Here is a 27,621-nt window from a genome sequence, read left to right as displayed (position 1 = left end):
ACAAAAGTTAGCACAAATAATTTTAGATGGTTTTAGAGGATTTGCAGGTACCTGTCTTGTACCCCCGGTTTAGAGGAACTGTTCTATAGTAATGGAGTTCATAGGTTTGTGTGTATTATTCTGGTTAACGTATTATTTTGTTGTGTTTTCCGTTAGGCTTACCTCATTTTTCTTCTGGTATTTTCCGCTGCTGGGGAAGGGATACTTTTATTGCACTTAGAGGCATACTGCTGATTACTGGACGCTATGTAGAAGCCAGGTAGGAGATCCTCTAAAGTGTTGTACTGCAAGTTTATGTCTGAATGTCTTTTACGTGTTCTTCAAGCTTTCCTTCTTACCCATCTTTTCTCAACATTTGGTAGCTGTATTTTCTTTAGGTATTTTTTATTTTGTTTTTGTATGTTCACTTAATAGGATCATAAAATTTCAAAGGGGTGAAAATCTTTGAAGTCACTAAGTTCTAGTCCTTCATATTACAAGACAGGTTATCTTTAGCATTAGCTAATTTATTTCAACAAAACTAAAAATGTTATAACATTTTTATGCCTTCTATAGTGAAGGCATTGCTAGTCTTTCAGTCTTGCAGAATTATAATATCAAGTTTTCCTCTATTTGTTGTCAAGCCTTGTAACCTTGTTTTATGTTTTCTAGACTTAAAATGGTTTATTTTTGTTTTTGTTTTTTGTTTTTTATTTTTGAGACAGAGCCTCGCACTGTCGCCCAGGCTGGAGTGCAGCGGCACAATCTCGGCTCACTGCAACCTCTGCCTCTGCCTCCGCCTCCCAGGTTCAAGCCATTCTGCTGCCTCAGCCTCCTGAGTAGCTGGGATTACAGGCGCCCGCCACCACGCCCGGCTAATTTTTGTATTTCTAGTAGTGATGGGGTTTCGCTGTGTTGGTTAGGCTGGTCTTAAACTCCCGACCTCATGATTCGCCTGCCTCGGCCTCCCAAAGTGCTAGGATTACAGGAGTGAGCCACCATGCCCGGCCGTAAAATGGTATTTTTTTAATGTCACAATAATATGAATGAACTTATTGGAGGTTGAAAGGAAAGCGCTACAGCAGTGCCACTCAAAATGCGTTCCACACATCAGTAGTGTCACCCTCACCTGAGAGCTTTTAGAAATGCAGATTCTTGGACCCTATGCCAGGCCTCCCAAATCCAAACCTGCACATAGAGAGAGTAGGGTTGTTGGGCAGAAATCTGTGTTTTCACAAGGTCTCTGGATGATTATCAACAAGCTAAGGCTGAAGTTTGAAAGCACAGGTCTAAAAGTTAAAACTTTTAGCAAAAAGGCATTTATATGATACCTTGTTTTGATACCATCAGGAAAATAACTGAAATTTGTGTCCTTACATGCCAAAATTTTATTTTTGATACTTTTAAAACTGAAGTTTTTAGGTGGGCATCTGAAATGAATTGATTTTTGCTAGTCGGATATAAGACCTTTTCTTACTATCATTATGGAGCTATAGAAATTTAGGAAGCTGTTTGCTTCTTCCCTAAATGCCCCTGAATTACTAATTTAGAAGAAGGAAATGGAACATCAGCATTCAGCGTAGTATAGTGATTAAGAACTCCGGCTTTAGACCAGACTGCTAGCTTCTAATCCTGGTTCCAAACTACCAGCTGACAAATTACCTCACTGGGTACTTGTGAGGATCAAATGAACACATACAGTTAAGGTGTCTCGAATAATATCTGCCACATGCTGAACATTTCATAACTGTTAGTTTTTATCATTATTAATATTGTTTAGGCTCCCAATTATCACTTCTATGCAATATCACAAATTTCCGCTGCTTAATTTTACATAGGACTGTCTAGATTATTGGTTAGCAAACTATGGCCTATCGCCTGTTTTGTATGGCCTGTGAGCAAAGAATAACTTTTACCTCTTTTTTTTTTTCTTTTGAAACAGACTCTCGCTCTGTCGCCCAGGCTGGAGTGCAGTGGTGCGATCTTGGCTCGCTGCAAGCTCCACCTCCCGGGTTGACGCCATTCTCCTGCCTCAGCCTCCCAAGTAGCTGGGACTACAGGCGCCCACCACCATGCCTGGCTAATTTTTTGTATTTTTAGTAGAGACCGGGTTTCACCATGTTAGCCAGGATGGTCTCGATCTCCTGACCTTGTGATCTGCCTGCCTCAGCTCCCAAAGTGCTGAGATTACAGGCGTGAGCCACTGCACCCAACCAGAATAACTTTTACCTTTTTAAAAGGTCATTTAAAAGAAGAAGAAAGCATATGCTACAGAATTCATATATGTCTCACAAAGCCTAAAATACTATATGGCCCTTTATAGAAAAGGTTTGCCTACCCCTGATCTAGAGGTGATTCCCGGAGAATAATATATTATCCCAGAGGATATTTGTTAGGGTAGTGCTAGCTGCCGTAAATTATAAACACTTAAAATCTTAATGGCTTTTCACAAATCAGATTTATTTCTTGCTTGTAGTCATAGATGCATGCTCAGTAAGCAGCCTTCCACATACTGATTCATGGAAGCAGGTTTCTTCCAGCTTGAGGATCTATCAGTTTCCATGGCTTCTGGGGCCTCTCCAGGAGGCAAGCAGAGAGGGAAAGAGAGCTGGGAGAACACACCTCTTCTCCATACACTTACCATGCATCAGTTCTGGCCACAACCAACTGTAAGATTGGTTGCGAATTGTAGGAAATTCGTTTTAGTGGACATATACCTCTACCTCAGATGGTTCTACTTCCTCCCTCTACAGAAGTCATCATGAATCAGAGGTCATTTTGTTAAAGCGTACAAGGCTGTTCTAGATGGTTAAGATTGCTAGCACTATGGCCCGGTGTGGTGGTTCACACCTGTAATTATAGCACTTTGGGAGGCTGAGGTGGGCAGATTGCTTGAGTCCACGAGTTCAAGACCAGCCTGGGCAACAGGGTCTCTTAAAAAAAAATACATATATATATACACACACACACACACATGTATACATACATACATATATACACACACACATACACACACACTATCCTGACCTTTTATTGAAAGTGTCACTGTCTATACTAATATTTTTGTTCTTTATAAATAAAAAGTTTCCCATTGCATTACTGTTTAAAAAATGGGCATTAAATTGAGACATAGAATTAATAAAAATTTCTGAATGGTTTAGCCAAAAAGCAGTAAGACCTAGACATTTTAAATGACATTTCCAAGGTCACACAGATGGCAAAGCTAGGATTTAGACTTCAGCCTTCTTATTTCTTAATTTCATGCTGTTTCTAGAGTGCCATGCTGTCTTACAAACTAAATTTTGATTTGGTATATAATAGTAAAATAATGCTTTAAAACATAAACTGTCTTCTACCAGTTTGTTTTCTTTCTCTCTCTTTCTTTCTTTCTTTCTTTCTTTCTTTTCCTCCCTCCCTTCCTCCTTCCCTCTATCCCTCTCTCCCTCCTTCCTTCCTTCCTTCCTTCCTTCCTTTCTTTTTTTTTTTTTTTTGATAGAGTCTCGCTCTGTCGCCCATACTGGAGTACACTGGCACAATCTCAGCTCACTGCAACCTCTGCCTCCCAGGTTCAGGCAATTTTCCTGCCTCAGCCTTCTGAGTAGCTGAGACTACAGGCATGCACCACCATTCCCAGCTAATTTTTGTATTTTTAGTAGAGACAGGGTTTCACCATGTTGACCAGGCTGGTCTCAAACTCCTGACCTCAGGTGTTCCGCCAGCCTTGGCCTCCCAAAGTGCTGAGATTACAGGTGTAAGCCACCATGCCCGGCCAGTTTGTTTTCTTATATGTTTGTTTTACTCTTGGTTTCTGCTATTTAAAATAATAAAGTTCATGTTTAATAGTTACTTCAATTTTGAAATACCATAGACTTCAAAAGTAGAATCTGGAGCTATGAGGTACCTTAAAAATCACCCAGTCCAACCTCACATGAAAAAACTGTATCAGAGAGGGAGTCACACAGATTGTTAGCATAAAATTCTAGGCTAGAATCAAGGTTCCTGACTTTAATTCAGTACTTACTCTATCATGTTATGACTACTTTCTACATGAAAATATAAAGAAATAGGTCAAGAGAGAAAATGCATTCAAAGTATAGTCACCGAAAGTGACTGTTTTGTTTTCATTTCTGATCCACTTAATTCTGTTGTTTTAGGAATATTATTTTAGCATTTGCTGGTACCCTGAGGCATGGTCTCATTCCTAATCTACTGGGTGAAGGAACTTATGCCAGATACAATTGTCGGGATGCTGTGTGGTGGTGGCTGCAGTGTATCCAGGATTACTGTAAAATGGTTCCAAATGGTCTAGACATTCTCAAGTGTCCAGTTTCCAGAATGTATCCTACAGATGATTCTACTCCTTTGCCTGCTGGCACACTGGTAAAGATATTTCTTAAAATAATTTTTTTCTGAAAAATGACTTTTAGTTTCTAATGTAAAAATAAGTGTAATTAAGAATCCAAATCTTAAGAATTTTTCAAATGTCAGTATTGATTTGGCACCTGCTGGTACTGTAAGTGATTCGTCTTTGCCTAAAGAACTTTGCAACATGGTAGAAGAACTGATGATGTGTACATAAATATGGCCATTGCAATAGAGTGTAGAGGAAGTATTGTGTAGTCTCTTAAAAGAAAGAGAAGCTCCAGTAAGTAGGTCTCAGGGAGAACCTTAGAAAGTAGCTAAAGTTTCACCTAAATGAGCCATAAAAGGTGAGTAGGACTTTAGGAGAGATGGGGAAGGTTGTTGGGAGACATTAAAGATGAAAAGAAGCCGGGTGTGTGGCAGACACCTGTAATCTCAGCTTCTCAGGAGGCTGAGGCAGGAGGATCACTTGAGGCCAGGAGTATGAGTCCAGCCTAGGCAACATAGCAAAACTCAGTCTCTTAAAAAAAAAAAAGAAGAAGAAGAAGAAGAAAGGAATAATAAGGTCGCATAGTGGATTGAAGCACAGTCTGGGGGACATAGTACTTATCGTGCTTTTATAAGAGCCTAGGCTCTTATAAAATACTTTTTGTGAAAAAGTCAATCTGGTTTGGCTTTTTGTGTACGATATCTGCAGGGTGGTAAGAGATTATGGAAAGGGTGAGCCAGGTTATGGAGAGCCTTGACTACCAATCCAGGGAGCTTAAAGATTATCTTATGAACAGTGAAGAATGGATAGACATTTTTGAGTGTTTATTTCCCCAATCAAGAATGAACAATAATGCTATACTTTTGCTACTTCTGATAGGCCTTTATATGAATAGTTTGGTATATATGACTGGGGGGTGGGGAGGGGTAGTAGCTGTGTAAGCTACTTCAGGGCTAGCATATATTTGTGTCCTCATGATATTTATTTATATCATGAAGTACTCAAAGAACATTTGTCCAAAATTTTTTTTTATTTGTCCTCTGTTATCGACGGACATTTCCGTTACAATGAATATAGAGGTTCATGCTATCAGGCAGGTAATTATTTTACACATAAGTATTTGTTTTCTCACAGTTTATCCAAAAGTATTTATTCACAGCTTTATAATTTTTATAATTACTAGTAGAATTTTTATATTGTAGAGTTTTGGTTTTATTCAGAGTCTTTAAAATGAAACATAATAAACAAGTAAGGACTCTAAACATTTTGCTTCTATTTAATATTCTTTACGTTATTTTTAAAAATATAATTGTATATTTTCCCAGGTGTCATCCTGAGCATCACATTTATTGTTTATATGGGTAAAGAAATTGACTTACGAATTCTTTACATTCACTGGGGTATTTTCCAAAGTCATTATGGATCTTCAAATTTGAGAGTTCCCCTTTAGCACATAATTTATCCCCATTACCTATGTATGCAGATGAGCAAGAATAGCAATGCCAATTTAAAATTCAGAAGCTGGATAACAAGCTAGGTTCATTTATTAGCTGAACAGATCTCTTTAATAGAAACTGTACAAGCTCTCTAGATTCATTTTTGTATATCAACAGATTATTTTATGTCACAGACATGAATAGTCAAAACTACTGATGTTAAATATTAGTATGCTCATCTGTATTATTTGGTATATAGGAGCTGCTTCTTCCCTGGCCTCACCCAATTCCTATTTCTCACTCCAAATGAAACTATATATTTTCACATTACTTCAGTTGTCAGATTTGGGGGAAAATAAGAAAAATGTAATTTTGAACAGAGGTAACACCCAATTATGTCTCAAACAGGATCAGCCATTGTTTGAAGTCATACAGGAAGCAATGCAAAGACACATGCAGGGCATACAGTTCCGAGAAAGGAATGCTGGTCCCAAGATAGATCGAAACATGAAGGATGAAGGTACAGAACTTTAACTAAAATAGTACACATTTATCGAGATGATGAAATTAAACCTTGTAATTGCTCACTTAATAAATATTTATTTGTAAGCCAAACCTCACAGTATAATGATGAAAAAGATTAACATAGTTCCTGATCTCACCAAGTTTGTAGTTTCTAGAGGAAAGATAAAATTTTATGTCTTTTGTCAGCCAATTTGAAAGATAATTTTGGTGGTTTCATTTATAACTATAATGATCACCATGAACTGAACTGCATGCTTACTATGTGCTAGGCATTGTGGTGACTACTTTACCTATGTTATTACCATTTAACACTCCCCAAAACATTGGGAATGAGTGATATTGTTTCCATTTTTACTAAATGAAGACTGAAGCAGAGTAGCTTGCCCAGAGTCACATAGCTACTAAGTGGTAGAGGTAGACTTTACTCATGGTCTGTCTCAAGAGCCTAGGCACTTATAAAATACTTTTTGTAAAAAGGTTTGTTTGTATGTCGTATTAAAATAAATGTGCTTTTCTAACTTCTCTTGAGTTTGTAATGTTCCTCATCTCATGGCACACTATCATTGCTGCCAATGCAAGGCTAATAGTAATTTATTTCATTTTATTCCCCATTCCCCTTAGTCATTCCAATGGTTTATTGTATATTATTTTGTAAAACATGCGTTGTTTTATGTTCATGTGGGTTTTTTAAACTTTATAATTTTGAAAGATTAGACTCATAAGAAGTTGAAAAAATGATACATAGTATGCCATGAACTCTTCACCCAGTACAGTATCAAAATCAGGAGATTGACATCAGTATATTTTCAACTTTTACCAGTTTTTACATTCACATGTGTGTGTATGTGTATGTGTAGATGAGTGCAATTTGACCCCATGTATAGCTTCATGTTGCCACTGCCATAATCAAGATACAGAACTGGTCCATCACCATAAAGATCTTTGTGTACCCTTTTGTGGTCACACCTAACCACTCCACCCCCAACCCTGGTCTCTGGCAGCTACTAATCTGTTCTGCGACTCTATAGTTTTGTCATTTTGAGAATGTTATATGAATGAAACCATATACTATATAACCTTTTGAGATTGATTTTTTTCACTGTGCATAATACCCTTAAGATCCATTCAAGTTGTTGCATTTATCAATAGTTTATTCCTTTTTATTGCTGAGTAGTATTCCCTTTTATGCATATACCAGTACTTATTTAACCATTCATCCAAACCATTCATCCATTGAAGGACATTTGGGTTGTTTTCATGTTTTAGCTAATACAAGTAAAGCTACTATGAATATTCATGTACAAGTTTTTGTGGGACACATAGGTTTTCATTTTTTCTGGGATAAATGTCCAAGAATGGAATTGGTTCATATAGTAAGTATATGTTTTGTTTTAGAAGAAACTGCCAAACTATTTTCCAGAGTATTTTACCATTTTAATAAATGGTGGTACCCCTTTCTTTTAAGCTGTTCTGATCGCTTCATGACCACTACCAACTGTGTGTGGTGGGGTGGGGGCGGTCTGAGATGGAGTCTCGCTCTGTCCCCCAGCTGGAGTGCAGTGGCGCAATCTCAGCTCACTGCAATCTCCGCCTCCTGGGTTCAAACAATTCTTGTACTTCAGAGTAGCTGGACTAGAGGTGCATGCCACCACACCTGGCTAATTGTTTGTATTCTTTGTTGTTGTTGTTGTTGTTTTAGTAGAGATGAGGTTTCACCATGTTTTGGCCAGGCTGGACATTGTGGTTTTAATTTGCATTTCCCTAATGGCTAATGGTGTGGAATATCTTTTCATGTGCTCATTTGCCATCCATCTTCCCTCTTTGCTGAAATGTCGGTTCACATATTTTGCACATTGTCTCTTTCTTTATTATTTTTCAGAGACAGGGTCCCACTCTGTCACCAAAACTGGATGGTAGTGGTGCAGTCATACCTCACTCAACCTCTAATTCCTGGGTTTAAGCAGTCCTCCTGCCTCAGACTGCCAAGTAGCTGAGACTACACGTGTGCACCACTGAACCTGGCTAATTTCTTTTTTAAATTGTTTTGTAGAGATGGGGGTCTCCCTATGTTCCCCAGGCTTGTCTTGAATTCCTGACCTCAAGCAATCCCCCTGCCTTGGCTTCCCAAAGTGCTGGGATTATAGGCATGAGCCACTGAGCCCAATCCATTTTATAATTGTATAATTGGAGTGCTCTTTTTTTGTCGTTGTTGTTATTGTTGTTGTTTTACTATTTTTTTTTATTGTGGTAAAATAGACATAATGTATATTTACCATTTTACCATAACAGTTACAATTTTAGCCATTTTAAGTGTACAGTTCAGTGGCTTTAAGTACAGTCACATTGTTGTGCAACCATCATCACTGTCCACCTCCAGAACTTTGTCATCATTCCTAATTGAAACAGTAACTCCTCATTATCTCCTTCCCCAGCCCCTGGAACCACTATCCTACTTTCTGTCTCTATAAATTCCATTATCCTAGGGACCTCATATAAGTGGAATCATACAGTCTTTGCCCTTTTGTACCTGGCTTATTTCACTTAGCATAATTATATTTTTATCAATACATAAGAGTTGTACATACTTAGCATAATTCTTTTGAAGTTCAGCCATGTTGTAGCAGATGTCAGAATTTTATTCCTTTTTTTGTCCTTTTTGTGATAAAAAACACATAACTTTAAATTTACCTTAGCCATTTTCAAATGTACAATTCAGTAGTGTTAAGTATATTAACATTGTTGTGGAACAGATCGCTAGAACTTTTTTACCTTGCAAAACAAACTCGATACTCATGAAATACTAGTTCTTCCTCCTCCATCCCCACTCTTCCCGTGCCTTAGTAACCACCTTTCTACTTTCTGTCCCTATGATTTTGACTACTTTAGATACTTTATATGAATGAAATCATGCAGTATTTGTTCTTTTGTGACTGAATTTTTCCACTTAGCATAATGCCAAGGTTCATCCATCTCATAGCATGTGACAGGATTCCCTTATTTTTCAAAGTGCATAATATTCCATTGTGTGCATACATTTTCTTCATTCATTCATTGTCAATGGGCATTTTATTGTTTCCATCTCTTGGCTCTTGTGAATAATGCTGCAGTTAACATGCGTATGCAAATATCTCTTCAATATCCTGCTTTCATTTTTATGTATATATACTCAAAGTGGAATGCTAGATCGTATGTTATTCTATTTCTATTTTTGAGAAACTTCTATAATATTCTCCATAATGGCTGCAATATTTACATTCCCACAACTATTCGAATTTCTCTGCATCTTTGCTAACACCTGGTATTTTCTGTTCTTTTGATAGTGACCATCCTAATGGGCGTGAGGTGATATCTCATTCTGGTTTTGATTTGCATTTCCCTAATGATTAGAAGTGTTAAGCATCTTTTTATATGTTTGTTTGCCAATTATGGGTCTTCTTTGGAGAATTGTCTATTCAAGCACTTTGCCCATTTTTTAATTGGTTTTTGGTTTTTTGGTTATTGACTTGTAGAAGTTTCTTATATATTCTGGATATTAACCTCTTATCATACATATAAGAATTTCTTTCCTTTTTAATATATTCCATTGTATGTACATACCACATTTTGTGTTTCCATTCATCTGTCAATGGACGTTTGGGTTGTCTCCACCTTTTGGCTATTGGGAATAATGCTGCTGTGAACATTGGTGTACAAATAGCTGTTTGAGTCCCTGCTTTCAATTCTTTTGGGTATATACCTAGAAGAGAACTTGCTGGATCATGTGATAATTGTTTGTTGACCTTTTTGAGGAACTACCACATTGTCTTCCACAGTGGCTGTGCCATTTTACACTCTTACTGATAGTAAACAGTCTTCTGTTCCTCTATATCCTCACCAATACTTTTCTGGTTTTGCTTGGTTTTTTTCTCCCCCCCACTAGTAGCCATCCTAGTGGCTATGAGGTGGTATCTCATGGTTTTGATTTGCATTTCCTTAATGATTTCTTAGTGATGTTGAGCATCTCTTCATGTGCTTATAGGCATACATATATCTTCTTTGGAGAAATGTCTATTCACATCCTTTGAAATTTAGGGAATGAAATGAGTTCTTTTGTTACTGAGGTGCAGGGTGCTTTGTATATTCTGGGTGTGAAACACTTATTAGATATGGTTTGCAAATATTTTCTCCCATATTATGGGTTGTCTGTTCACTGTCTTAAAAGTATCCTTTGATAAACAAGTTTCTGATTTTGATTAAGTCCAGTTTATCTACTTTTGTTACCTGTGCCTATTGTATCATATGCAAAGAAGCCTCATCAAATTCAGTGTCATGAAGCTTTTGCCATACATTTTTGTCTAATAATTTTATAGTTTTAACTCTTATGTTTAGGTCTTTGATCCACATTGAGTTAGTTTTTGTATACGATATTAAATCCAAGTCAATTTTTTTTACATGTGAATATCCAGTTTACTCAGCTCTGTTTGCCAAAAAAAAAAAAAAAAAAAACAGCTGTCCCTTCCCCACTGAATGGTCTTGGCACCCTTGTCAAAAAACGTTTGACTATATATACAGGGTTTATTTCTGGGTTCTCTGTTCCATAGACCTCTGTGTCTGTCTTTATGACAGAACCACACTGTTTTGATTAGTGTAGCTTTTTAGTAAGTTTTGAAATGAAGCATGAGTCTTCTAACTTTGTTCTTTTTCTAGATTGTTTTGGCTATTCAAGTTCCCTGGAAATTCCATATTTATTTTAAGATGGAGTTTTCTGTTTCTACAAAGCATCATTCTCTTTGGAGCATTTTTATGATACCTCCCTTAAGCTTTTCTGTCAGATATTTCCAACATCTGAGTCACCTCAGTGTTGTCACCTGTTAATTGCCTTTTCTCATTCAGGTTGTGATTTTCCTAATTCTTGGCCTGATAAGTAGTTTTTCATGTTTTCCTAGGCCTTTGGATATTATGTTATAGGACACTGGATCCTGTGAAATCTTTCATTTTACCAAGTAGCCGTTATTTGAGTTTAGTATGCAGCTTCTGGCCCACTCTTGTGGGCTGTGGTTTCAATGACAATTTAATATTTAGCAAGGTTATTCTGGTCTACTTCATTCATGGGCTATCAGGAGGCCACTCAGGAAACCTGAGTGGAATTTCACACTATGTAGTTTACTTCTCTTCTCTTTGGGTGTGTTAATTCTCATCTGTTTCACATGTAGATTGGTCAGAGTCTGCCCAGGCCTTCCTATACAGCTTTAAAGCATCGTTTTTGCAGCTTCCTCCTCTTCAGATCTTCCCTGAAATCTCTAGTTGGAGTGTGAGGGGCACCCCATCACTGCTGGGCAGGGCATGGAAATCCAGACTCTCCACTCAGTCTCTGCTGGCAGCATGCTGTCAGGAGAAGGGAGCACTGTCCCTAACGACCTGCTCCCACCCGGGGTAGGAGTCCATACTCCCCACCCAGTTTGTGCTAACATCATGCAGCAGGGGTGGGAAACACCCTGGGCTGCCTGCTGCCGCCCGAAGGCCACCTACTGCTGCCAGGTTGGGAGTGGAAGTTCAGACTCCCCAGATTCCCCTCGTAGTGTCCGCGGGTACCACGCTGCTGAGGAAGGGGAGCACTGCCTTGAGCCATCTGCTACCCCCAGGTAGGGGATAGGAGTCCAGGCTTCCACTCAGTCTCCACTGACATTCCAGGGAGAAAGGACATCCATGGTATTTGCTGGCATAGGGTGTTGTCATAAAGGTTTCTCTCTGGTTAGGGTCCCTCTTTCCTTTTCCTTTGGCTGGAATCAATTGGTTTTTCTTGGAACTTTTTGTCATTACCTGTTGAAGGTTGCAGGTTGCTTTTCCAAGGCAACATCTCACCCATACTGGTATATATGGAGAATAAAAAAAAAGAAAAAAAACCCGGGGAACTCACCACTATGACATTCCTCAAGTCTTGAGGTTTCTAGCCAATCTGCCTTCCTCTTTACACTTTTAGAGTCCTCTTATGACAGTCCACTATATTACGCTCAGGGATTTTCATTGTTCTTAAGAGAGGAAGATCAGGGAAAAATGAGTCTTCTCCCTTTTTTCATACCAGAAGTTTTTGTACTTTGTGTACTTATGTGTGTTTGAGTATGTGTAAATTACTTAAGCTATATATTACATAGCATATATTCAGTGTACTATAATGTGTCCTATAATCAATAATTTATGTTTTGAAATTATACACAGATATTAGATATACCAGTATTATCTATGATTAAACTTTTACAAAAATGTTATCTCACTATATATGTCCTTTTGCAACTTGTTTTATTCAACCATTTTGTTTTGGAGATTTATCTTTTTTGTATAAATTTAAGGAGTACAAGGGCAGTTTTGTTACATGGATGTGTTGGGCAAGGGTGAAGTCTGGGCTTTTAGTGTAACCATCACCCAAATAATGCACATTGTACCCATTAAGTAGTTTCTCATCTGTCACTGTCATCTCACCCTTCTGAGTCTCTGGTGTCTATTATTCCACACTCTATGTCCATGTACATATATTATTTAGCTCTGACATCCATTTTGATACATGTAAATCCAGTTCATTAATTTCAAATGTTATAGAGAGTTTCCCATTGTATGAATAAACTACAGTGTTTATCCATTCCTCTACTGAGCAGTTATTTTTTGTGAATGCAAGCAATGTGGCAGTGAATATCCTCGTACACATCTCCATGTGCACGTAAATAAGGGTTTCTCTAGAATATATATAGAAATGAAATTCCTATGTGGTAGAATATGCATATCTCCAACTTTGTGCTTTGTATATTCTGGATACAAAATCGTAGGATATCACCAAACTGAGCTTCAGAGTGGTTGTCCTAGTTTATTATTTTTAAAATTTTGTAAATGTTTTAAAATATTTATATATACTCTATATAATACTTATAAAAATTTTGTTTTATACGTGTTTTGTTTTTTAGGTTTTAATATAACTGCAGGAGTTGATGAAGAAACAGGATTTGTTTATGGAGGAAATCGTTTCAATTGTGGCACATGGATGGATAAAATGGGAGAAAGTGACAGAGCTAGAAACACAGGAATCCCAGCCACACCAAGGTAATGTTAATTTTATAGTGCTGTGTAATTATACCCTTTTTTAAAAAAGCACATACTTGTGGAGTCTTTTATTCTGTTAACTATGAACTCTTTATATTAAGTCAATCAAAATGCCCCTGCCTTCCTCCCTTCATCTCCCCATTGTCCATGCACACAATCCTCTTGATATAAGTTATCAAGTAACACTATCTGTTCTTTTCTGTAAGTGCTCGTGGATTGATTCTCTACAAGCACCTCAAAGGAAAGATTTCTGTTTCATTATCCCAGTGGTTAAGACATTTTCGTAACCTGAACTGCTTATTGATGTAAACATTTCATTATGCCCATCTTTTGCAAACATGGAAAACAACCAATTGTTCCGTCTTTTATGAAATTCTTTCACTTTCTGAACCTTTTTTCCTCCTAATTTTTTAAATCTTTTTTCCTAGTGTTTGTCATTTAAGAAGTTTTTATGATTTCAAATGCTTAACATCAGATGCTATTAAAATAGCTTTTAATATTACTATTACCCAAATAATGTACTTTGTACCCATTAAGTAATGTCTATTAAAAGAGCTTCTGATACTGTATTAAGCTGAGAAGTTAATTTCTTATTCTAATTTTTTTTTTTTTTTTTTGAAAGAGAGCCTCACTCTGTTGCCCAAGCTATAGTGCAGTAGCACAAATCATGGCTCACTGCAGCCTCTGCCTCCCAGATATAAGCAATTCTCCTGTCTCAGCCTTCCAAGGACCTGGGACTATAGGTGCTCACTACCACACAGGCTAATTTTTGTATTTTTAGTGGAGACAAGGTTTCACCATGTTGGCCAGGCTGATCTCAAACTTTTGACCTTAAATGATCCACCCGCCTCAGCCTCCCAGAGTGCTGGGATTACAGGAATGAGCCACTGCACTCAGCCTCTTATTCTAAGTTTTATCTTCAGTAAGAATTGTCCAAAAAATTTAATAGTTGTGGACTGGGTGTGGTAGCTGACGCCTGTAATCTCAACACTTTGGGAGGTTGGGAGGTTGAGGTGGAAGGATAGCTTGAACCCAGGAGTTCAAAACCAGCTTGGGCAACATAGTGAGGCCCCCATCTCTACAAAAAAAAATTAATAAATAAGTTACTATCTTTACATGCTTTACCAATTTTTAAAAATTATTTATTTTGGTACATTAGATCTTGTACTTCCCTTTTATTTTTTTTAAAAATGAGCTTTCAGATTAATGTGTCTGCCTTCCCTCATTTTCTCCAGCCCTATTTTTCGTGTTTGCTATCTTTTCTCTAGTACCTTATCCCAATATTCAGATTCCTTAGTCCTACCTTTTCCAACTTCCATCTTCTTTTATTCCACAATTCCCATTCTACATCATAGAATTTTTAAAAAACATGTGAGGATGACAGACAATGGCAAAACACTGAGAGGAAAAAATGTTTAATGATATAGTACACATTCCTATAGAGTAAGGATTTTTTAATAGTTTTCATAATATGTTAGTTATATGATTCATTACAATTGTTTACTGAATGCCCTTTAAATAGTACTTAAAGGACTCCAACTTAGAGAATAAAAATATGTTTTTTAATTTTAGAGATGGGTCTGCTGTGGAAATTGTGGGACTGAGTAAATCTGCTGTTCGCTGGTTGCTGGAATTATCCAAAAAAAATATTTTCCCTTATCATGAAGTCACAGTAAAAAGACATGGTAAGATGGTTATTTACAAAGAACCTTCAAATGTACTATGCATATTCTCAACCTATGTAATCATTTGATTCAATCAGCTAATATTGGGAAACCCTTAAAATTAAGAAGAAAGAAAATTCATTTACTAGTGTGAAAATTGTAACAATTCTAGTTGGACCATATTTTTAGCAACTTTGAACTGAGATAAGAAAGCAGCATAGCTATTGCCTTTATTGTGCTTGTCTTTTTCCTCAGTGTGACTGAACAAGTTGCATTTCTGTGAGCAATTTTGCAATCTTTACATGTCTTTTTCTAGAATAGTGCTGTCCAAAATAATGTGAACCACATACGTAATTTTAAATTTTATAGTACCCACATTTTAAAAAGTAGAAAGAAACAGGTTAAATTGGTTACAAGATATTTTATTAAATCAGCCAGGTACAGTGGCTCATGCCTGTAATCGCTACACTTTGGGAGGCCAAGGCAGGTGTATCACTTGAGCTAAGGAATTTGAGACCATCCTGGGCAACATGAAGCCTCATGTCTACAAGAAATACAAAAATTAGCAGGGTGTGGTTATGTAAGGCTGTAGTCCCAGCTACTTGAGAGGCTGAGGGGGGAGGATGGCTTGAGCCCAGGAAGCAGAGGTTGTGGTGAGCCAAGTTCATATTACTGCACTCCAGCTTGGGTGGACAATGCCAGACCCTGTCTTAAAAAAAAAAAAAAGGCATTTTATTTAACTCAGTGTACGTATATAAAATATTGTTTCAACATGTAATCAATATAAAATTATTCATAAGCTATTTTATGTTCTTTTTAGTGGTGCTACATCTTCATAATCCAGCTTATATTTTACATTTATAACACATCTCAATTCAGTCTGGCCACATTTTCCAAAAGTGGATAATTCATTGCCTTGTAGTAGATAAAAATAAACTATTACTGTTTGTCTGTAACTAGATGTGTGAATTGTTTTGAATGATTAAAACTACCATGTCTTATGTCATTTTTCAGGAAAGGTTGTAAAGGTCTCATATGATGAGTGGAACAGAAAAATACAAGACAACTTTGAAAAGCTATTTCATGTTTCAGAAGACCCTTCAGATTTAAATGAAAAGCATCCAAATCTGGTTCACAAACGTGGCATATACAAAGATAGTTATGGAGCTTCAAGTCCCTGGTGTGACTATCAGCTCAGGCCTAATTTTACTATAGCAATGGTTGTGGTAGGTGATCCGTTTGTAAAAACATTTCAGAAAATGATGTGCTAGCGTTTGCTTGGTTCCTTATTCCCATTTGTTTTCGAATTCACTTAATGGCTAAAAAGTAGTATATTGCTTACTAGCTAGTTTTAAATAGTCTTTTCTAATTCATCAGGTATTATGCGTATCACCTTTGACCTGTAACATTCAGTATCCAAGAACAGAGAATAATGGATGATGACTGATGAAGTGCTTCCTAGAGTTTTTCACATTCAGAGCACACATAGAAGATGATATTTGTGGCCAGATGCAGTGGCTCACACCTGTCATCCCATTTTGGGGACCAAAGCAGGAGGATCACTTGAGCCCAGGAGTTTGAGACCAGCCTGGATATCATAATGAGGCCCCACCTCCATATTTAAAAAAAAAGAAAAGAAAAGAAAATGATATTTGTATAGCACAATAGGCTACATGGAGGAGGCTGCTTGTGCTAGATCCAGCTACTTCAGTTAGCCTCAGGCCCCACCCAGCTGCCCTGAAAGCTGAGGGTCTCTGTATCCTACACACCTGTGCTCTAACCAGTGCCTCAGCACACTAGTTAGAAAGCCCTCAACTAGTGAACTAAAGTGGATAGCTTCAATTAACATCCTGTTTTCTTTGTTGCATTGCTGCAATTAGTTTTGTCTAGCAAAGAATTCTAGATTCTCTCCTTTTTTAAATCTATACTTTAGTCTAAAAATAAACTATAAGGAAGTAAAATAGAGAAGGTATGTGTTCTTCTATGCCTGCCTAGCTGTTTTCACATTGTCAAAAAGAGTACCAAACCTAGTACTCTAAATTATAGTAGAATGAAAAGTATAAAAGTACACAAAGGTAGCTTTGGTTCAGTGTGCACTTGATTTTATTTAACCATTGAAATGAATGCATATTCTTGGTCAACAATGCTTTCTCTCTTCTTTGTATCTCAAGTAAATTTACTCATGCTATTGGAGTAAAAGTTCTGTATTTATTTATGGCCCCAGAAGCAAAAAATGGGTATCAGATGTACTTAAAGAAAGCTATTACAAACTCGACGAAGAATGAATTACATACATTTAAGTGTGTGCTGTCTGGGTTCAGTGACTCATGCCTGTAATTCCAACACTTTGGGAGGCTGAGGTGGGAGGATTGCTTGAGCTCAGGAGTTCAAGATCAGCCTGGGCAACACAGTGAGACTTCATCTCCACAAAAATTTAAAAAATATATTAGCCTGTAGTCCCAGCTGCTCAGGAGGCTGAGGCTAATCGCCTGATCCCAGGAGATTGAGGCTGCACTGAGCTCTGATCTCGCCACTGCACTCCAGCCTGGTGACAGAGGGAGACCCTGTCTCCAAAGGGGTTAAAATAAAAGTGTGTTCTGCCTTCAGTGTAGCTGTGGCAACTTCCTTTTAGAGCTGAGTAACTTTCTTGAGGTGACAGAGAAATAATCACCTCTAAAAGCTATCCTAACTTCTATGGCCAAAAACAGTCCTTCTAAGTCAGGCTCATAGGATTAGATCTGGTTAGGTATCTACACTCAAATTCTGACCCTCACTGTATTTTAAGTAATTTTTTTTCAAGTTTATGAATAGTTTCTGTGGGTAGGAACTAATTGTTCTGTGATCTTAAAAATTTATATATTTGTTTTTGGCATTCACTAGGCCCCTGAGCTCTTTACTACAGCAAAAGCATGGAAAGCTTTGGAGATTGCAGAAAAAAAATTGCTTGGTCCCCTTGGCATGAAAACTTTAGATCCAGAGTAAGTTGGAATATAAGTATTAAGAATGTTGTTGATATTATATTTAATCCAAATACATTGACATCAACCGTACTTTTTTTTTTTTTTTTAAGCCAGGGCAAAAATTTTTGTAGAGATGCCATCTCTACAAAAATAAAAATTAAAAACAAATTATCTAGGAGAGATTGTGTACACCTGTAGTCCTAGCTACTCAGGAGGCTATGGCAGGAGTATCAGTTGAGCCAGGAGATCAAGGCTATAGTGAGCTATGATGGCACCACTGCACTTCAGCCTGCTTGACAGAATGAGACACTGTATTAAAACACACATGCACGCACACGCACACCAAAACCCACAATTAAAGCTTACTCTTGTGGCCAGCTCTCCAAAAAAAGAAAAGTAACAAATGGAGTATAGACAACTGTGTTTTAACTTCTATGTATTATAATAAAGCAATATGTATATTCAGTTGCTATTTGTAACCTGATAATAAGCCAATTTTAATTTTTAAATAATTTTATGGAGAAGCTTAAAAACTACCTTTCCAATCTATAATTAATAAAACCATGTCTTTAATTTTTACTAATTCAAATTATTCTATGTATATTTCAATTATTAGACAGGCCTCCATATATTAGAGGCCTAGGAAATAGTTGACTTCAAACCAACCCATATTTAGTGCCAGGCTAGCTTCTTTTAAGGCAAGATACCAGAATATTTTACAGTTTTTATATTAACCAGTATTTGTTAATCATTTTTAACACATGATTAAAGTCCTGTGAACTCAGTATGTACTAATTTAAGGTTAGATAAATGATGCACTAATGCTGAGCTTATTCTGTAGATTAGAAGACAAAATAATTAATTTCTCTTACCTTTGTTATTGAAATTTTTCAATGCTTTCTCTGTAATATCTGATCATCTTTTATTTAACTTAAATTTTAATCATTTTGCAGTGATATGGTTTACTGTGGAATTTATGACAATGCATTAGACAATGACAACTACAATCTTGCAAAAGGTTTCAATTATCACCAAGGACCTGTAAGAATTTCGTTTATCTTCTGAGTTTCAGTTTAAATTATTTTTCAAGTAATTTTTAGACATTTATGGGTTTTTTTTTTTTTTTTTTTGTCTTTACTTTTGAATAATCTTTTTTAGGAGTGGCTGTGGCCTATTGGATATTTTCTTCGTGCAAAATTATATTTTTCCAGATTGATGGGCCCGGAGACTACTGCAAAGACTATAGTTTTGGTTAAAAATGTTCTTTCCCGACACTATGTTCATCTTGAGAGGTAAGTCATCAGCAGCATGTAATTTCCATAACTAGTGTTTAGTCGGTTTACTAGCTATTAGGTAAATTACAGTTTCTTAGAATTGATTTCTATATGCCCTAGGTATCCCAATGAAAAGTGAAGCCTTTATTCTTTAACATGACAAATTCTGTTATATCATTTTCACTTTCTCTTATTTTAGGTTATTTATTTTAAGTTGAGGTCTTGATATTGTGTGATTTATACATGTGGAATTTTGATTTTTTTAATTTTCCTGATGTTTTTGGATATGGTTAGCACAGGATAAATATAAAAATTTAAGGTACTCACCCTGGGCCTTTTGAGTTAATTGATTTAAAGATATATCAAGAAATAGTTTTCAGAAATGCTTTCATTATAGTTAAAATATCAGAGTTGGTCTTTTGCCTGTTATTTCAAAAACCATTTTTCACTTCCTTGTCCTAATTATTAGCAAATAGACAGTGTCAGAGTTACATATCTTTATAAGATAGTATAAATTCAGAGGGTATCTTAATTTCCCAAATTTTATATTATACAGAAGTATATCTATGTTCTATTCCTCAAATTATGAATAAGCAGCACAAATTTCATCTCCTTTCTTACAAGCACATAAGGGACTTCTGTGCATTTCATATTAATAGAGTCACTCCTGGTTTCTTTTGTTTGGTTGTCACCATGGTATAGATTTTATCATCCTTTTAACCTATTTATGTCTTTGTATCTAAAGTGGATTTCTTGTACATAGCAGCATGTAATCGGGTCTTGCTCTCCTGTAGCATGACAGTTTCTGCTTTTGGAATATTTAGACCATTTACATTTAAGGTGATTACTGAAATTGTGAAATTTAAGTGTTTGTTGTCTATTTATTCTGTCTGTTTTTTGTTAGCTTTTTCCTCTTTTTGTGCTTCTTTTGCATTGAATATTATTTCATTTTAATCTCCTTTGTTGGCTAATTAGATATAATTCTTGTTTATTTAAAATGGTTGCTTTAGGTTTATAGTATATGTCTTTATAGTTTACCTTCCAGTGATTTACCACTTCAAGTAAGGTATAAAGAACCTTAAAATAGTATAGTTTCATTTTTCCTCTCCCGGCCTATGTGCTTATTATTGTCATCCATTTTGCTTTTACATGTTATAACCCCCCACACTACATGGCTACTACTTTTGTTTAGGCCGTCAGTTATTTTTTAATGATCTTTAAATAATACATTAAAAAGTCTAATTACTCTTGTAGTTGCCATTTTCAGTGCTCTTCATATTTTTGTGATGTTCTGTATTTCCATCTTGTATCATTTTCCTTCTACCCGAAGGACTTTCTCCATCATGTCTTTGTAGTGTTTGCCTCCTCATGATGAGTTCTTTCAATTCTTGTAAGTGTAAAAACAGATGTGTTTTGCCTTTATTTTAAAGATATTTTCACTGAGTATAGAATTCAAAGTTAAGCTTTCTCTCTTTCATACTTTAAAGTGGTTACATCGTTTTGATAAGAAATCTGCTAACATTTTTATGTCTAACCTACCATCACATCCATCCTGGTGTTTTTCATTTCACACATTGTAGTTTTCATTTCTCTTATCTGGGTCGTCTTTATATCTTCCATGTCTGTTTAATGTTTTGAACATTTCTGGGTTGCTTTTGCTTGTGAGTATTCTCTTTATTATGGGTCAGATCACCCTGCTTCTTTGCCTGGTAGTTTTTGTTTTTTGATTTTTGAAGAGACAGCGGTCTTGCTATGTTGCCCAGGCTAGTCTTAAACTCCTAGGCTCAAGCAGTCCTCCCACCTCGGCCTCCTGAAGTGCTGAGATTACAGGCATGAGCCACCACACCCAGCCATTTGCCTGGTTATTTTTTATTAGATACCAGATGTGCATTTTACCTTGTTGGGTGCTAGATTTTTGGTGTTTCTATAAATGTTTTTGAGCTTTGTTTTGGAATGCAGTGAAATTACTTGGAAATAGTTTGATCCTTTCCGGTCTTGATTTTAAGCTTATTAGACCTGACCGGAATAGGATTTGGTCTAGGAATAATTATTCTCTATTAGTGAATCAAGACCTATCTGTGTTCTCTAGCCTGTATTTCAAAAATTATGACGTTTTCAAATCTGCCTGATGGGAACAAGCAAGTGTTCCCAACACTATGTGAGTGCCATGTACTGCTTCTTCTCATCCTTTTGGATGGTTCTTTCCTTGTTCTTTGGTTGTTTCCTCTTGTGAATTTGCTGGTTGGTACACTACAGATACTTGAGTGGGACCCTCTGCATATCTTCAGAGTTCTCTCTTTGTACAGCTCCCTCCTCTCTAGTACTCTATCCTGCAAATTGTAGCTGCTTTATAGTGTTCCTGGATTCTCAGTTCAACTCAAGGAAGTCTGCCAGGCTCCACCTGTGTTCCCCCTCTCTGTGCCAAATCCCGGAAATTCTCAAGGCAGTAAGGTATGGTAATCATAGGGTTTGCTTCATTTGTTTCTCATTCCTCAAGGATCACTATTTGTTGCCTAATGTCTAATGTCTTAATGTCCAGTTCTTCATTTGTATCAGACAGGAGGGAAATTTCTGTCCATACTACTTCCTGTTTGTCATGTATGGAAGTCCTTCCTTGCTTTCTGGCCCAGCAAGGTTTTCAAGACTCATCTTTTGCTTTCACTACCCCAGCCTGGAATTGGGCAATTCTCTAAGGAGCCCTTGCTCTTTATAGTGAAAAATGTTATTTAGAAGCTAGATCGGAACGCATGGTGTATTGATTATTACTATGCCCCCCAGTAGATAGGGCTAGGGAATATATAATAATAATGCATAAATATAGGTAAATACATACACATGTATCTTCATTTCAATGTATCCTATGTATATTGAAAACCTGAGTTTACACCAGTTCCAATCTATTGCTCACTGTTTAATTCTATTTTTCTCCCTCTCTGTATTTGTAATTCCGTTTTCCAACAATGAATAACCTACTTCCCACATTGGGCTGTCACCACCACATACAGTCTGCTCACCCAGCTTCGGCCTGATACCCCACACTAAGTCGCCTGTATGTGTGGAGCCCTCCTGACACCACTTGGTTTCTAACTGCCCACTCGGGACCACTCTCACCCTTGGTGAACTCCCTCTTCATACCTCTTGAACTCTAACATCCTGCTCTATACTACCTATTACCCTTTCCTCTCCATTTGTGGTCACCTGCCATGCTCTGTCCCACCTCATGACTTCAGGATGAATTTTTCAGGAAAGCAAGGGAAAAGGGACTTCCTTATATTTGTATGGACACATTCCATGTCCTAGTGTCCAAGTCTAATTATGGGCAGCATATTCATGGTTTTGTAACCTCATTTTGTTTTTTAATTTTGGTAGTCTGTTAGTTTGCTAGAGCTGCAGTAACAGAGCACTACAAACTGAGTGACTTAAATAATAGAAATTGTTAAACAGCAGAATATTGTCTCAGAGTTCTAGAGGCCAGAAATCTGAAAAATCAAGGCATGGACAGAGCCATCCTCCCTCTGAAGGCATTAGGGAAAGGTCTCTTCCAGCCCTCTCTCTTAGCTGCTGATAATCCTGTGGCTTGTGGCAGCAAAACTCCAATCTTCATGTGGCATTATCTTAACTAATTACATCTGCAGTGACCCAGTTTCCAAACAGGTTCACATTCTGAGGTACTGGGGGCTAGGACTTCAACATACAAATTCTGTGGAAATACAATTCAACACATTACAGATGCCCAGTTATCCAGCTTCAGTCATTTGGCATTTTACTCTGATTTAGCTTGAATACTTGGAAACATACATTTTCTATATTTTCCAGGTTTCTATGACTTTTTTTTTAAATATAGTACCCAGCTGATATTAGTTATTATCCAAAATACCCTATTTTACCTAATGGGGTTATTTTTTCCCATTCTTACTATGAAATATTTGATGCCCACTGAAGCGTGTATGTAATATAGCCCTGAGTTACAAACCATAATAATGAAACAAGTCTGTTCCCACGACCCAACTTAAAAATGAAACATTACAGATTTCTGTACTTTTTAAATTCGTGTTTCATTTTTAAGGGATTACATTGAAATTAACAATAAATTTGATGTACTAACATCACTGTGTTCTGATAGGGAGGGCTGGAACAAGTTATTTAACCTCTGTAAATCTCTCTTACCTCTCTATAGATAGGAATACTTATGGTGCCTACCTTATAGGGTTACTGTGAACATTAAATGAGATAATATATGTAAAGCAGTTAGTATTAGAATATAAAGGCATAATAAATACTAAGTTTATTATTCAGTAGAATGAGAAATTGATTGGCATTTTTTTTCTTTAAGTAGAAAGTACTCTGGAATGGCATTTCCCCCCTAATCGTAGTTCTTAGTGTTTCTTCATTACTTTTAGTTTTACAGTTTTATCAAGATCACACATGACACATCTGCATAATTACAATTTGAGTCTCATAAACTTACTCCAAAAGGAATAAAATTATGCCTGAGAGAGTATTTATCTCTATATTTATATGTAGCTTGTAATGGTAGTTTCTTCTATGTTTTTAATACATAAAGGGATTCCTTGTATTTAAAAGTCTCAAATTCCAAAGATGGAATGTCAAAGAATAATTTCAGTCTAAATTCATTTGTATGTCTTTAGGATATTGTTTTATTTTGTAGCAAATGACTACATATGATTATTTTCTGCACTAGAAGGCAAAAATCACCAGGTCTTGCCTATTTTGTTAATATGTATTAAATCATGTCTTTGTAAAATGTCTTTTTTTTCATTCAGATCCCCTTGGAAAGGACTTCCAGAACTGACCAATGAGAATGCCCAATACTGTCCTTTCAGCTGTGAAACACAAGCCTGGTCAATTTCTACTATTCTTGAGACACTTTATGATTTATAGTTGATTACAGATATTAAGTATGCAATTACTTGTGTTATAGGAAGCAAGGCCATCATATGTAAATGCCTTATATGCACAAGCTCAAGTCATTTTAAAAATCTCATTTATTATAATATTGATGCTCAATTAGGTAAGATTGTAAAAGCATTGATTTTTTTTAATGTACAGAGTAGATTTCAATTTGAATCAGAAAGAAATATCATTACCAATGAAATGTGTTTGAGTTCAGTAAGAATTCTTCAAATGCCTAGAAATCCAGAGTTTGAAAAAGAAATATCATGTAATCTTCTATTTGTACATAAATAAAAATAAAATATGAAAATATAATGAAAGAAATGGAAAGATAGCTTTTAACTGTGGTATATATAATCTTCAGTAACAATACATACTGAATAGGCTGTGGTTCATTAATATTATCACCACTTACTATAGTATTCTTAATACAATGCTCACTGCATTTAATAAATATTTAATAAATGGTGAATGATAGAAGTTTCCACCTACAATATATGTTCCTAAATGGAGCACAGATGTTCAAACTGCTTTCATTTTTTCACTGATATATTCATTTGTGTGTAATATAATGAATGCCAACAGTATATTTTATATGATTTACTTATGTGGGGAAACAGACAAAGCATTAGGAAATTTATTTCCTGAAAACAGTTTTGTAAAATTAGTATTGAGTTCTAGTTTACTATTATAAGATAGCTTACATTTTCAAAATGGAAATTGTTGGTCATATTTCTAGAATTGTAAAGAAAAAGAAAAAAGGATGTTATATTAGTTTTCTAAAACTCAACTACCTTTAGTTCATGTTCAAAAATCTATTGCTAGATCATAGTAGATACTGGTTTTCTATTAACTCAGAACCTACATTGACAAGTTTAACATTGAGAAGAATCTTAACAAAAATATGGGTATTAATTCAGTATATATCTTAAATTCAGTAAAATCATTGGAAATTTTTCATGTTAACTTATTTTAAGATACCTTAAAAATCTTAAAGTCACAAAAGGAAAAAGGTTTTTAACGTTTATATGAGTTCACATTTTTTAATAGAACTTATTTCCTAGATAGAACTTTTTTACTGTTTTTTACTGTTTTCTTAAGAAAACAGTTAAATCATTGTGCGTTCAATTGGAAAAAAGTAGTTGCAAGAATTCTTTCATTGCTATATAATATTCAGTGGCTCATTTATAGCTAATAAAATAATGGTGTTTTAAAATAATGCTACTTTAAAAGTAGCATTTTTTAACTTAAAAACCTTAACTATGACTAAGAAATAAAACTAAAGGAGAAAACCAGCAAATAAAACTTCTGGGCAGCAAAAATTTACAAATGCTTCAGATGTCAAATACCCATTCTTGAAAGCTCATGTAATTTACTTTATGATTATCTGCCTGCTCCTCTTCAAAGCTGACCTTGCTTTAGAAATAGTTTTAACTAGTTTAGTTTTCTGGTTTCCAAAACTGAAACAGATTAAATCCTACAAATTTAAGGACAGTTGTGACAGTAATCTGACCACTGTCTATAAACACACTGGTTTCCAAATCTCCCTTTCTTCTTCAGTTCCTTCCTTGCTCAATATATAACCTTCTCTAAACTGTGCAGGTAAAAGGAATGACTTTCCTTGAGAGAACCATTAGTTCATCAAAGGTTTATGTAGTTTTGTTGCTCTACCCTAACTTTGATATTAAGGGAGGTAAGAAAGGTAACAGAAAACCAGCATATTTAAGCCAAAGCACGAAGTAATCACTGACAGTTAAATGTGACCAAAATAATTAAAATTCACAATTTTTTAAATGTAGTCATTTTGGGTTATCTCTAGTAAGGCAAATACCCACGTTGGTAAATTTTTAGGATATTGTGTTGCACTAGAAAACTAAGTAGTTCATCTTTCTAATGAGGAAGATTAATGAAAGAACATTATTATATTCTGCATGGTATATTTTAAAGTTTAAGAAGGCATGTTAAACATTATTTCCTCTATGGTAGTTAAAATACAAAATTAGATTTTTAAAAGGTGTCATTTGACTAAAGAACGTTTAGGTAGAATGCATCATACTTGAGTGATGCTGGATAAGGTATTATTATATTTCAACAATGGACTATGCCTTGGTTTTTCACTAATCAAAATCAAAATTACTCTTTAACATGAGAAATGAATTTGCCAGTTTAGTATGCTGTGGTATTTTAATAACTTTTCTAAGATAATTGGGAAAACATGAGACTGGTCATATTTATGAATATTGTAACATGTGAATTGTAATCCATTTCTGATATGTCTTGAACTACTCTGTCTAGTGGGCAAATGTCATTGTTATCTCTGTGTGTTAAGAAAATAAAAGTATTTTCTAAAGGTCTATATTTTGCTTTCATTCATAGCCATTGCGCCCAGCTAATTTTTTGTTTTTTACTTATTTTTTATTTTGTAGAGACAGGATTCTACACTATGTTCCCTAGGTTGGTCTCAGCCTCCTGGCCTTAAGTGATCCTCCTGGCTCAGCCTCCCAGAGGCAATTAATTTGTCAGTGCTGACCAGAGCCATTTATTCAGTGCTTGCCTACTTTAGGTGCTTACCTTTTTGCAGGAGGCAGAGAGCAGGAAGAACTTTATACTGTTTGGATTATTTATTTCATTAGGCATGTTGAAAGGAGCAAAATCAACTTCCAATTTATAAATCTGTTAGAAACTATACACTTCTTTTCTGGTGACAATGGGCCTCCTGGAAAAATAAAAATAATTTTTTTAAATAAATAAAAATAAGCTGTGCACTTTCCTGGTACTTCTTGAAACCTTTTACTCAAGTGTGAATTTTTTATTTACTTTTGATCAACTTACTAACAGTAAACACTACAGGCCAGAAGACATAATATATATACGTACCTCCTAAAGTAGCCAAATTTTTTTTTTACTTTTCATTATATTACTGAATAATATACGTATTTATAGAAAAGCATCTAATGACCAACGTTGATCAATTTGGTTTTTGCCTTAGCTACTGTTGGTTTCTTTTTACTGCAGATATGTATATCTTCATCTTCAGATAAAAGATATTAACCTAAAAATCCCAACCTGTAACTATCACAGCAAACTTGCCAAAATTATTTATATAGAACCTCAGTGTGCCAATATAATAAACTCATGGAATTTGCTTAGTAGCTGTTGGTTTCCCTGCAACAACCCCCGCCACCACCCGCCAATTTGTATGAGCCTTGAATTATAGAGTAGTGCTAATACTTTGTCATTCCGGCTGTAGTTATGTTGGTTAGAGCACGGTTTTTCGTTTGTTTGTTTTGTTTTTGTTTTTTTAAAGAGAGTCTTGCTTTGCTGCCCAAGCCTGATTACATACAGCTCATTACAGCCTCAACCTCCTGGGCTCAAACTGTCCTCCCACCTCAGCATCCCAAGTAGCTAGGATGACAGGCGTGCAACTACTGCACCCACCTAATTTTTGCA

The 27,621-nt window shown here is 35.9% G+C and overlaps 1 protein-coding gene across 5 annotated transcripts in view; it reads left to right on the top strand.

Moving 5' to 3' along the window:
- LOC105485456 (amylo-alpha-1,6-glucosidase and 4-alpha-glucanotransferase) overlaps positions 1-26,525 on the top strand; it is a 71,404-nt gene extending 44,879 nt beyond the window's left edge. For 4 of the 5 annotated variants that reach the window (XM_011747818.3, XM_011747820.3, XM_011747819.3 and 1 more), the window contains 10 exons: positions 157-259; positions 4,134-4,359; positions 6,175-6,286; positions 13,224-13,359; positions 14,932-15,044; positions 16,038-16,249; positions 17,904-18,001; positions 18,937-19,024; positions 19,142-19,275; positions 24,042-26,525. In XM_011747818.3, the coding sequence (XP_011746120.2) occupies positions 157-259; positions 4,134-4,359; positions 6,175-6,286; positions 13,224-13,359; positions 14,932-15,044; positions 16,038-16,249; positions 17,904-18,001; positions 18,937-19,024; positions 19,142-19,275; positions 24,042-24,159 (1,340 nt within the window). In that variant the 3' untranslated portion in view covers positions 24,160-26,525. Of the gene's footprint in view, positions 1-156; positions 260-4,133; positions 4,360-6,174; positions 6,287-13,223; positions 13,360-14,931; positions 15,045-16,037; positions 16,250-17,903; positions 18,002-18,936; positions 19,025-19,141; positions 19,276-21,563; positions 21,709-24,041 lie in introns of all 5 variants that reach the window. The other variant, XR_011610240.1, reaches the window with a different exon arrangement.
- Positions 26,526-27,621: the final 1,096 nt, after the last annotated feature.

The sequence above is a fragment of the Macaca nemestrina genome, chromosome 1 (assembly GCF_043159975.1).
Source record: "Macaca nemestrina isolate mMacNem1 chromosome 1, mMacNem.hap1, whole genome shotgun sequence".
Lineage (NCBI taxonomy): Eukaryota > Metazoa > Chordata > Mammalia > Primates > Cercopithecidae > Macaca > Macaca nemestrina.
Note: the sequence above shows the minus strand (reverse complement) of the source record. Positions and strands in the feature narration are given on the sequence as shown.